The sequence below is a fragment of the Dendrobates tinctorius genome, unplaced genomic scaffold (assembly GCF_039654945.1).
Source record: "Dendrobates tinctorius isolate UK_male_01 unplaced genomic scaffold, ASM3965494v1 ptg000240l, whole genome shotgun sequence".
NCBI lineage: Eukaryota > Metazoa > Chordata > Amphibia > Anura > Dendrobatidae > Dendrobates > Dendrobates tinctorius.
The window spans coordinates 5832746-5845340 of NW_027361907.1; the positions used below are offsets into that span (position 1 = coordinate 5832746).

At 46.0% G+C, this 12595-nt stretch overlaps 1 protein-coding gene across 1 annotated transcript; it reads right to left on the minus strand.

Moving 5' to 3' along the window:
* Positions 1-354: 354 nt before the first annotated feature.
* LOC141060568 (uncharacterized) lies at positions 355-12315 on the minus strand. The gene is made up of 7 exons (XM_073556863.1): positions 12015-12315; positions 2565-2623; positions 2419-2490; positions 1923-2301; positions 1690-1846; positions 734-1567; positions 355-364 (listed from the first exon to the last, which is right to left on the minus strand). Exons 1-7 carry the CDS (start codon positions 12313-12315, stop codon positions 355-357), a joined length of 1812 nt encoding a protein of 603 aa, XP_073412964.1.
* Between the last annotated feature and the right edge of the window lie 280 nt (positions 12316-12595).

Genomic DNA, 12595 nt, shown 5'->3' on the forward strand with positions numbered 1-12595 from the left:
GTTGTACCAAACCATTTCTGTGGTTTAAGTTACTGTACCCTTCAATTTTGGTAAAGTATTAGTACCTTTGTATCAGTATTCTATATTGTTTTACTACCTATTTTTTGTACCAAAATATTCCCATTTTTTAAATTCCTGACAAAGCTCTTTTAAAATTGAACAAAAATTATCATTTAGTTAAAAACTTTCTACTAAATCATGTAGTGTGGTGTGTAGAAAATAATATAGGGGCTATAAAGCGGTATCCAAGGACCTTCCACAGTACTGCCCACCAGCAGGCCTCCCCCCACCGCCACACACGTATGTAATTACTCATACATGTTCTTGTACACACACTCCCATACATTCACATACTCACACACACCTACTCTCGCACAATCACTCACACACACACACTCATTGAGTTTTATACATCGACATGTTATATTAACAGTAAAACAAACAAAAACATTTGACAGACTGAAAATTTTTTTTTATTTTTATCAGCTTTAGCTGGAATTTTTTCTTTTATATTTTTGTAATAAAACTTTTTTATTGGTAACAACAAAACACATTAAAGATTGGTGTAATGTGTAGCGGAAATAGTATTGGAGGGGCTCTCAGTTTGGACCACTTCAACAGGGGTGTTGTGGGAGGATGTAGTATGTGAGGGGTCAGATAGCAAAGGACAAGGTATAGGAATGGAGAAAGAAGGTGAAGGGGTGGATAAAGCTGATGAAGGAGTGGAGAAAACAATAGACGGGGGGAAACTAAACTGTGGGTGAAGGACGCTTGAATTTGGGATGTGGAAGGAGACTGGATGTATTGGGAAGGGAGTGTAGGTTGGGAAGGGAGTGTAGGTTGGGAAGGGAGTGTAGGTTGGGAAGGGAGTGTAGGCACGGATGCAGTTGGGAACTGGTACGGGGAAGCAGACTGGAAAGGGGCAGGAGGTTGGTACTGGGTAAAATGGTATGGTACAGGAGGGGTAGGAAGGACCGGGCCTGGAGCAACTACTGGGCCTGTTGGAGGGGCTGCTGATGTCACCTGTGCTAAGGCCACCTGGCAGGCTTGCATTACATGTAGCTGCTGTTCAGGAGTTAGGTTGTCCAGCCGCTCAATCACAGCTTTGAAAAAAGAATGATGCGGCGCTTTATTTGCATCTAGATGCATCCTTTCAACACGCGTGCCTAAATCAAGCACCTCTCTAGTAACAAGATTGAACCCAGCAGACATTTGCTGGGTCATGACTTTCATAGTGTTTTGAAAGGATGCATGTAGATTCATAAACTCTGCAGCCAACTGCTTTTCCTGACCCCGCTGACGCAGCCGCCCAGAACTCAAAGGTGTTCTATAGAGGGCAGCTGTGTCAGAGGGGTGAGGTAAAGGAAAGCCTACCTCGTCAACAGCAGCTTCATGTAATGAAGCCTGCACAGATGCTCCAGCAGAGGTGGATGGGGCTGAGGGATCACACACAAGGGAAGGCAGGGAGGGTGCAGAGGGGTTGGGTATGTTGTGGTCCATGGTGGCGGCCTCCTGGGGGATCGCTCCAGAAGGGTTCAATGCAGGCTCCCGCGTGCTGCTGAAGGTGCTGTTGAAAAAAGTAGAAAAAAATAGACATTAATATCATGATATTCATTAGCCCTGGCTGCCAAAAAAAAGATTACACATTTGACCATTTTTTATTTAGTCACTTCTGGTAGGAATGTTTACCTTCTTGTCACCATAGTTGATTTCAGGAATGACAGGGCCTCAGAATACTTATAGCGGCTCCTGCGTCCTCTTGATCCGCTGGGAGCCTGCATCTCTTTGTTGAACTCCTTCTTGAAGCGATCCCGCATTGACCGCCACCGCAACTGAACTCTTTCCCCTGAAAATTGAAAACACAAAATGATTAGGATCAAGCACAATACATCCGGAAACATTACTGAAATGTGAATACTTACGCTGTTCTTTCTGTGCCCGAGAATGGAGTTCCTCCCAGTTAGATAGCACAGCCTGGCACACGTCCTCCCAGAGTCGTCTAGTAACACAAGCATCTGCATGGAAGCGGTCCGCCATATTCCAGAGCGGCTCACGATCTCTCACCATATCAATCAAGAGGTCCACATCAATAGCCACATCCTCACTGTCGGAATCGTGAGCACGCTGTGAAGCCTGTTTAAAGACAAAAAAGGTAAACATAACAATCACAGCATTATGTACAAACCTTATAAAAGTCCTAAAAAAAAAAAACCTTACTCTATGGCGACCGCCCCGGCGTGGTTGCCGACGACTCTGGGAGGCACTTTGAGGAACTCTCGGACGAGCCACAGATTCAGAAGCCTATAATGAAAAAAAAAAAGAAGAAAAGGAAAATTAAATGCTGTTATGTTGATCTTGTTTTTAGGTCCAGTGATGTGTAAGAACATGTTTTAGTGCAATTAATGCAAAGATACTTACATGCGGGGAGCCCACTCCAGGCATTTCTCCGCTACGCCCGTCTCCTTCTGAGAGACCCTCTGGTTCAGCTTCCTATTAAACAAGAATGCATATATAGGGTTATGTGTACCAAGAATGTTCTGGCAATAATAAAAAAAAAAAAATACCTCATTTCGCTGGCGATGTGAGGGAGGGCTCCCAGAAGAAGACATGTCTGGCTGAAATTCTTTAATGAAAACAATTGTTACCTACAACACTAACCATATTCAAAGCTTTCAGGCCTGTATACTTACAATATGAGTTGCAAATTAGGATTTTGCAGTAGTGTCCTGGGCAAGTTCCTGCATGAAAAAAGCACGATGTAGTTTAGATTTGTGCTGTGTGCAACATTTATTTTTACAATCAAACAAAACAACAAAAATAGTAAAAAATAAGATTTTTTGAATTCCACTCTCACCATGCTATAAAATGCAGCTTGGACAACAAACCATCGCAAAATTACTATGTATATACTCGTGTATAAGCCGCACCGGCCCAAAAATTGGGAACACATAAGCCCAGTGTGTAACCCATACACTATGGCCCCATATGCTGTTCCATAGAATATGCCCCCATATGCCAAAAAAAAAACAAAAACCTATTGTGGGTCCATCGCCCCTGTCTGCCACTTCTTGTGTCAGTGACTGTTCATCCAGCAGAGGGGGACACGCACTTCTCACATCAACGCACCCACTGAGGATGCAGCAGAGACCGCAGGGAGCAGCAATGGACCCAGGAAAGGTGGATATCACTATGCTTGCAACGCACAGATTCAGGAATGGTAACGTTACCACTGAAGACAGGAAGGGAGACAGTGGAGAAGCAAGCAAGGCTACAGATATGACAGCAGGATGATCTGTGACACCCCTGCTCCCCCTCTGACCCACAGGGAGATGACCCGTGTATAAGCCAAGAGGGGGACTTTTAGCACCAAAAATGGGCCTAACATCTTGGCATATACACGAGTATATACAGTACCTCCCCCTACAGTATTTACACATAAATTCACACACCCACCCACGCAAACTACTTCACACTGTCCTTCATAATTAGAATCCCCCCCACACTGATGACCACACCTGAAACTTTTTAAAAACAATAGTACAATGTATGAACAACATACATGTGTGTGTGTGTATATATACATATACATGCTGGGCAGGCAGCAGCAGGTACAGCATGGGACTCCAGCGTGGTGGCTAGCAGTGACAGCAGTGATGGGGGTTCTGCGGCAGAGGGTTCAAGTGGCGGTTGTGGGGGTCATGGTGGTGACAAGTTTATCTGGGAAGGCGGCAAGACAGTTGCTGGCTGTGACGGGGATGGGTGCGCAGGTATCGGCAGTCACACAGACAAAACGAAAACCTATGCTTGCAAGAAAATGTTTATACTCACACTCAAACTCCTGCTCGCTGGAGGTCCAATAGTGGATGGCTGTCAAAAATCCAGTTGGTTGCTGGATGTCTGTCTGGCTGGTGTATATGTGGCAGAATCCAGTGGCTGTGTGTGTCTCCAGTAGCTCTTTCTCCTCTGTATTTAAGGGTGATTAATGCCCTCTCTCTGCCTTTCCTATAGGGTGGGTGGAGATTGGCAGGTGTTTTTCCCCAAATTTGATACTTTTTGGAGCATGCTCAGTGCAAAAACCGGATCCGGCGCCGGAATCAGGCAAAAACCGGATGCCGCCGGATCCGGCGAACATAGACTACCATTATAAAAAAAACCGTATGTCGCCGGATCCGGCGTCTCCCGGTTTTTTACCGCAGACAAAAAACGTTACATGTAACGTTTTTTCCAGACCCCGGACCGGCTGTTTTTGCCGGATCCAGCAAAAACCGGATACGCCGCATAGGCATCCGGCGCAATGCGGCAATAATGAAACTCTATGGGGAAAAAACCGGATCCGGTGGCAACAGGCGCCGGATCCGGTTTTCACACTTTTCGCCACATCGCGCCTGATGCACAAAAACTGATGTGTGAAAGTAGCCTAATCCTAGTTTTTAACGCGCAAGTAGTACAACCAATGTATTGCAATTTGAGAAAAACAGATTCTATGAGATAGATAACATAAGTATCATTGCAATAAATGAAATCATGAATACGATATGTATTAGAATTATATACAGATTGAAATTTATCAGTTTTATTAACATAATGGCAAGCAATGCATTGTTTAGTCCCTCATCCAAAAAACCTTGTATGCTCAGCCAGGTTTTTTTTACCTTGTATATGTGATGCAGATGCGTTGCCCCCAAAAAAGACTAGGTGACAATAAAGACCCCAAGGTAGGAGCTTTTTAGCTACAAATCTAACATCATCGCTAAGGATCTCTCTAAGTTTAGTGTCCTGATTTAAAGTTGTTAAATATTTTTTAATGATACCAACAATGTCATTAAATTGAGGGCTGTATTCTGTTGAAAAGGTAATGCCAGAAAAATAATTGTTGGTCTCATTTTTAGATTTATACAATAATGTTTTACAATCAATTTTATTGATTCTGGCTTTAGCTTTTTTCAAAGACCAGTCCGGGTAACCTCTCTTAGATCATCTATCAAGGGTATTTTTACATTCAAAAATAACATGATCAGAGCAATTATGCTTTATTCTAGTAAGTTCACCAAACGGTATGTCTTCATTGGCCCCTATCTCCTCCCTCTCATGTCCTGATTCTGCATTGAAGCATTACAATGAAACACTTCAAAGTGCCCTGGATGAATTTGCACCCCCTATAAATAGAACACCACAACACAGACGGTGACAACCCTGGCACACCCTGCAAACACGTTTCCTGCAGCGGTGCTCTAGGTGCGCCGAACGTCTGTGGAGAAAATCCAATCTACACGTAGATTTCATCCATTATAAGTTTATGCTTAGAAGATACAACACTGCTCTTCACCTCTCCAAACAAACCTATTTAAACACCCTCATCACCTCACTGTCCAATAACCCAAAACATCTCTTTGACACTGTTCATTCTCTACTCAACCCAAGAGTACAGGCCCCAACCACGGAGCTCTGAGCTGATGATCTGGCCAATTACTTCAAAGAAAAAATTGACCAGATTCGATAGGAAATTATCTCCCAATCACCTCATACCATGCACTGTCCTGCCTCCCCCACTGCATCTAGCTCACTCTCTGATTTTGAACCAGTCACAGAAGAAGAAGTAAGCAGGCTCCTTGCATCTTCTCGCCCAACCACTTACACCAGTGACCCATTTCTGTCACATCTCTTCCAGTCCCTTTCCCCTGCTGTCACCCCTCACCTCTAACTAAAATATTTAACCTCTCTCTCTCTTCTGGTATCTTTCCCTCCTCATTTAAGCATGCCATCATACATCCACTACATAAAGAACATCTCTCGACCAAAACTGTGCCGCTAACTATAGACCTGTCTCTAATCTTCCCTTCATCTCTAAACTCCTGAAACGCCTGGTCCACTCCCGTCTTATCCGCTATCTCTTTGATAACTCTCTTCTGGACCCTCTCCAATCTGGTTTCTGCTCTTCACACTCTACTGAAACTGCCCTCACTAAAGTCTCTAATGATCTACTAACAGCTAAATCAAATGGTCATTACTCCATGCTAATTCTCTTGGATCTCTCTGCAGCATTCGACAAGGTGGATCATCAGCTCCTCCTCACTATGCTCCACTCCTTCGGGATCAAGGACACCGTTCTCTCCTGGTTTTCCTCCTATCTCTCTGACCGCTCCTTTACTGTATCTTTTGCTGACTCCTCCTCCTCTCATCTTCCCCTTACTGTTGGGGTTCCTCAAGGATCGGTTCTAGGCCCCCTCCTCTTCTCCTTGTACACTGCCCCTATTGGTCAAACAATCAGTAAATTTGGTTTCCAGTACCATCTCTATGCTGATGACACCCAATTATACGCTTCTTCTCCTGACATCACGCCTGCCTTTCTAGAAAACACCGGCGATTGTCTAAACGCTGTGTCTAACATCATGTCCTCTCTCATGCTCGCCATGTCTGTTACTGTATGTCCGCCACATCTGTTTTGCCTCATGACCACTGGAGCGGTGTGCACACGCATCTCATGTCTACTATCCTGCATGTTCCCTAGAGCACTGTGCACACTCACCTCATGACTGTTGGCCTGCAAGGTGCCTGCGTTTCTGCTCTGCCTTCTGTGATCATCTCTGCATGTCTGAAACCCCTGATCACATGACCTGATAATGTGACCTTTCCTGGGTTCCAGCATTGTCTGGTTCTGCAATCATCTCTGCTTGTCTGAAACCTCTGATCATGTGACCGCTCTCTGTGATCCTGGAGGATCTGAACTTGAAGTTCTCCCCTGGTCCTGACCCGGAAGTGGGGGTGTTAATGCCCTATATCGGACTGCCCCTCCCTATGCTCAGGGCCTGAGTATTGTGTTGCTTCCCTGCATGGCTGCTTGGTCTGCTGAGTCGTTCCCTCTATTCTGTGTCCTTGCACCTTGCTTTGTCGTGCGTCTCTGCACACCCTCCGTGCTCGTACTCCGTCTCTTGTCTCGTCTAGTGTTTGTCCCTGGTGCCATGTTTTGTCTCTGTTCTGGTTTGCCTTGTAGTCCTTCCTTGCTCTGATTCCATTCTGTGCTTCAGTCTAGCTTCCGTTCCTTGTTCCGTACCTTGTCTTGCTCTGCATTGTTCCTCCCTATGGTCTGTCTGCTTGCTCTGCCTCGCTCTCTCTTATGGTGCTCTGTAGTGCTCCCTGGCACACTCACCATTCCTCCTCTATTACTTTTGGTGCTCTTTTCCATGTCTAGTCCCAAGGCTCTGCCTTGGCCCGGCTCTGGGCTTCAGCCTACCCTTCACTGCTAGACTCTTTCCTATTGTGCTCTCTTGCATGTTTCCAGGCTAGTCCCAAGGCTCTGCCTTAGCCCGGCTCTGGGCTTCGGCCTATGCTCCGCTGCTAGCTCTGTTTTTGCTCTGACTTGATTCCGTGTTTCTGCCTATGCTTCCGTTCCTGGTTCCGTACTCTGCCTAAGCTCTGTCTTGTTTCTTGTCTCGCCTTACCTTGTTGCTTCGTGGGCTCTTTGCATGCACCTGGCCTTCCTAGCCTCCTGTTTGTGCCTCAGCTGTGCCCACCCTAGCCGTGCCCGCCTGCTTGTGCCTCAGCCGTGCTCATCAGTCAGTGACAGCTGTGTTGCCTGCCATGCCTCAGCCGGGTTCGTTGGAGTCTTGCCCATCTGTCAGTGCCACAGCCCAATCAGCTAGCCAGTGCACCAGCCATGCTCTCTGTGCTCCCTTGCACCTCATGCTGTTTCTGCACTGCGCTCCACATGCTCTCTAAAGCATGCACAGGTCCTCACCTGCCCCTTGGCATACCTCCCCGTGTTTCTGTAAAAGTAGGCGCAGGTCTTGCCATGTACCTTGCCGTGCCCTCTTGCACGCTCAGGTCCTAACCCTGTCCTTGAACCCTGACCCTGGCGTGCCTCTCTGCACCCACAGGACTTTGTCTCGCCTGACCCTGGCGTGCCTCTCTGCACGCGCAGGACTCAGCCTCGCCTGACCCTGGCTTGCCTCTCTGCACGCGCAGGATTCTGCCTCGCCTGACCCTGGCTTGCCTCTCTGCATGCGCAGGACTCTGTGTAGCCTGACCCTGGCGTGCCTCTCTGCACGCGCAGGACTCTGCCTCGCCTGACCCTGGCGTGTCCCTCTGCACGCACAGGCCTCCATCGTTGAATCTGACCCTGGCGTGTTCCTTAACACGCATCATGTCTCTAACTTGTCTTGTCTCCTTGCATGGAACCCTGGTTTGTCTGCTGGATGCCCAGAACCTGCTGATCGCTGCAAGAGATCGAAAGCCTGATGACTGCGGCCTGATGTCCGGAGCTGACGTCCGCAGCCTGATGCCCTGATCATGTCGATCATTGCCAGATGTCCGGAGTCCGATGCCAGCTTGCCTTTCTCCCTACCATCTTGCACGTACCATGTCTTGGACCTCGGCGTGTCTCCTTGCACGCACTCTGCCTTGGACTCTGGCGAGTTTCCTAGCACGCACCTTGTCTTGGACTCTAGCGTGTCCTAGCACGCATCCTTCCTAGGAACTCTGGTGTGAACCCTAACACGTACCCTGCCCTGGATCCTGGTATGTTTTCTGCACATGTTATGTCTGGAACATTTGGCGTGCCTTTGCACGCACCTTGCCGTGTTTCACCGTTTGTGCCCTGCACCTGATTCCCTGTTTATGCCTTGCACCTGAATAAAGTGTGTAACCACGTTTGCTGAAGAAACCCTGTGACTTCACTTTGTGTTTTGCATCCTGTTCGTCCTGTTGCCAGACACTCAATAGTGTCTTTCTGAGCCAGCCGTCTGGTCCAGCTGCTGTGGTGGCTCACCCCCATGGTCCTGCCCCTGACACTCCCTGTATAGGGGGTGGATTCTCACTAGGTCAGTTCACCCTAGGTGGGTGGGTGCCACGGCCCAGAGGGTCCACTCTAAAAAGGAAAACGACTCAGCATAAGCTGACACTCGTCACATCCTCACTATATCTGAAACGGAACCTGTCAAAGACTGAACTCTTTGTGTTTCCTCCCTCTACTAATGTACCTATACCCGACTGCCATTTCTGTGTGTGGTTCCACTATTACTCCCCAGCAACATGCCCGCTGTCTTGGGGTCATACTTGACTCCGAGCTTTCCTTTGCTCCCCACATTCGATCACTGACTCACTCTTGTCATCTGCACCTCAAAAACATTTCTAGAATTCGGCCTTTTGTTACTTTTGACTCTGCAAAAACTCTTACTGTTTCTCTTATTCATTCTCGTCTCGACTATTGTAACTCTCTTCTCATCGGTCTCCCTCTTACCAAACTCTCCCCTCTCCAATCTGTCTTGAATGCTGCAGCCAGGATCATATTCCTCACCAATCGTTACACCGATGCCTCTAACTTGTGCCAGTCATTACACTGGCTACCCATCCACTCCAGAATTCAGTATAAACTTATTACCCTCACCCACAAATCCCTCCATCGCTCAGCACCACCCTACATCTCCTCCCTTGTTTCAGTATACCACCCTACCCACGCCCTCCATTCTTCTGATGACCTGAGGTTAGCATCCTCAATAATCAGAACCTCCCACTCCCGTCTCCAAGACTTTACACGTGCTGTGCCAATTCTTTGGAATGCACTTCCCAGGTCAATACGATTTGTCCCCAATCCCCACAATTTTAAGCGTGCCCTGAAAACGCATTTATTCAGACTGGCCTATCGCCTCAACACATTAACCTAATCTATCCCTGTGTGGCACGGCCAAAAGTTTTACCATAACCAGGTTCCTAGCATCATGTTCCCACATGCTTTATGCATCCATTATCCCTCTGTGTCTGTACTGTTACACACTTAACATTATGGATGGTCCATACAATCAGGGCAACTGTTACCACCCACCTTTCGTGTCTACCTCTTTCCTCATAGACTGTAAGCTTGCGAGCAGGGCCCTCATTCCTCTTGGTATTTGTTATAATCTGTGATTATTGTTATGCTGTAATGTCTATTGTCTGTCCCCTCTGAAATGTAAAATGCTGCGGAATATGTCGGCGCTATAGAAATAAAATTTATTATTATTATTATTTGACATGTGGTGGATGGCACGAGTGAGCTGCTAAAATAGTATTACTGGCCGTGGGTTTCCTAAATGGAGCAATATTAACCCTTTTCATGTCACAATCAGCCTGCAGTTTCAAATCCCCAAAAAATATATTATGGATATCGAAAAAATGTGTTAATTTAAGATTTAAATTGTTATGATTAATGTAATCCACAATTGCTACTGCCTCTGATTGTGTGCCCCCATACAAAAAGCAGGTCATTTATGAATCTACCATACCACATGATAGATTTACTAAAGGGATTTACTAAAGTTCTTCCCATCTGGACATTACTAGGTTGGCTAAAACCGGAGAGAATTTAGCCCCCATGCTCACACCACTTTTTTGCAGGAAAAAACAACCATCAAAGCTAAAGTAGTTATGAATCAAAAGAAAATTAGTAGAAGATATCAAAAAATCTTTAGTTGCGACATCATATGAACTAAATGTGTCTAAATGATAAGATAGACAATCGATAGCAATGTGGTGTGGAATAGAAGGGTACAACCCTATCACATCACATGCTAGCCAACTATAATTTTTTCCCGTAAAAAAATCATTAAAAATACCTGCCACAAATTTGGTATCCCTAATAAAGCTGGACGTATCAACAACCAGAGGGTGTAAATAATGGTCAACCCATGCCCCTAATTTCTCTCCTAATGCACCTATACCAGTTCAGAGCAACACCAATTCATACTGTCTGACAACCATGAATAAGGCTTGCTAAGGCTGAAATGCGTTGGTTGTATCCACAGTGACAAGAACCGCACAAACCCTAATTTTATGGAATTGATTTTTCAGTAAATTTTAGATGTTTATATTCACCTGCTTCCACGCTGGATTTTTTACTTCGTTTTGTTTTGTGTGTCTTGTTCACATTACATTTCTGTTCCAGGCTTCATGGAGTGGGGTAGAAGACAGACCAGGGATTAACAGGAGCATAGTGATGTCGGAGACTCAGGCCTCTCTACCATCAAGAGCACTCCGGGGACAGGGATAGATAGGGTCCCAGTTAGTTACAGGGAAACTTTGAGGCCCCTCTCCGCTACCTAAGACCATCACAGCTGACATTTTCACTGGCCCAAGCATTTTGTATCTTGATATGGATCCCATTGTAAACATTGCCAAACAATTGCAGGGCCTGTCGCTTGAAGTGTCAGATCAGAAATCTAGAGTTTCTCAGCAGCAGACTGTTGGTCTGGTGGGAAGTCAGGCTGAACCGGAACCCAAGGTGGCCATGCCAGATAGGTTTTCCATGGGACGGGTTTAATTTACAGCCTGCAAGCTGTATTCAGGCTTTGTCCTCGTTCATCTGGGAATGAGGAGCAACAGGTTGGAATTGCTATTTCTGTCCTTTATGGAGGTCCTCAATCCTAGGCCTTTTCACTTTCAGCGGACTCACTGTCTCTTTGGTTGGTTGATTTTTTTTGAGGCCCTAGGCCTTATGTATGATGATCCGGACTGTTTCTCCCTTGCTGAGTCTAAGTTACATAAGCTCCAGCAGGGAGACCTGCCGGCAGAGGAATTCTGCTCAGAGTTCCGTAGATGGACCACTGACACAACCGGTGGAACGATCCTGCTCTTAGGTGTCAATTTTGTCAGGGTCTGTCTGAAAGACTAAAAGATACACTAGTGCTTTACAAGACTCCTGAGTCATTGGAGGATACTTTGTCTCTGGCCATATGCATTGATAGATGCCTCATTGGTGGACCTGTTTTGACTTCGCCCTTCTTGGTACTCCCTAAAACCGAGGTTCTCCCTGTGTGCTCTGAAGAACATATGCAGTTAATAGGGACCTATCATCAGTATGATTCTCTTACAGTTCATCGCAAAATGATATTGTATTTTTTTCTGTGGGGGCATTTCATTGGGCTCCGTTCTTCTTTACCCAAAGCACAAAAAAGCCATGGGAAAACTTCTTATCCCAAGTTGTATGGAGACTAGCAACATTTGTGTATATATCTCCTCTGCATGTGTATCTCAGTTTTTCTTACCTGCAGAAGTGGTTATTAGTATAAAAACTGAGAAAATATTCATTCTCTTGGTTAGTGGTGTGGGAGCCAATATGCTGGATTCTCGGATCGCATGGGACCTTGGTCTTCTTGTAGTACTCTGTTGAAGCCCATCCCCATACCTGCAATTAACTCTGTGCCTTTCAGTCAGGGAAATCATATGCAAGTAGAGCATGGCATGAACCTGCACGTAGGGGCTCTTCACAGGGAGCTCATTTCTTGCTATAGCCTGAAAAGTCTCACTACTCCTATTGTACTGGGTCTTCCCTGGTTGATTGAACATTATCCAGTCCCAGACTGGCAGGCCAGACAGATTATTAAGTGGAGTGATTTTTGCATAAATAATTGCCTAGGTGCTACTATCTCTAGTGTCTCCACTAAAAGCATTCCATCATTCCAGTCGGATTTTGAGGAAGTGTTCTCTGAAATGGGGTGTAAATAAATGCCTTCTCATCATGTGTATGACTGTCTTGAGATTAAGAATGTTAAAGCAAATACTGAGCTCTCTGAGCTCTCTCAAATCTCTGAGCTTCTCTGGGGCTGGGAGTACTGACGATGCTTTC

Bases quoted from the DNA above. Each gene is read 5' to 3' on its own strand.
- LOC141060568 (XM_073556863.1), bottom strand. From the start codon at position 12,315: ATGTTCAATCAACCAGGGAAGACCCAGTACAATAGGAGTAGTGAGACT. The intron at 1,847-1,922 runs GTAAGTATTCAC...TTCAATTTTCAG, and splicing joins TCGGGCACAGAAAGAACAGC to GGGAAAGAGTTCAGTTGCGG. The intron at 1,568-1,689 runs GTAAACATTCCT...TTTTTTCAACAG, and splicing joins TCAACTATGGTGACAAGAAG to CACCTTCAGCAGCACGCGGG.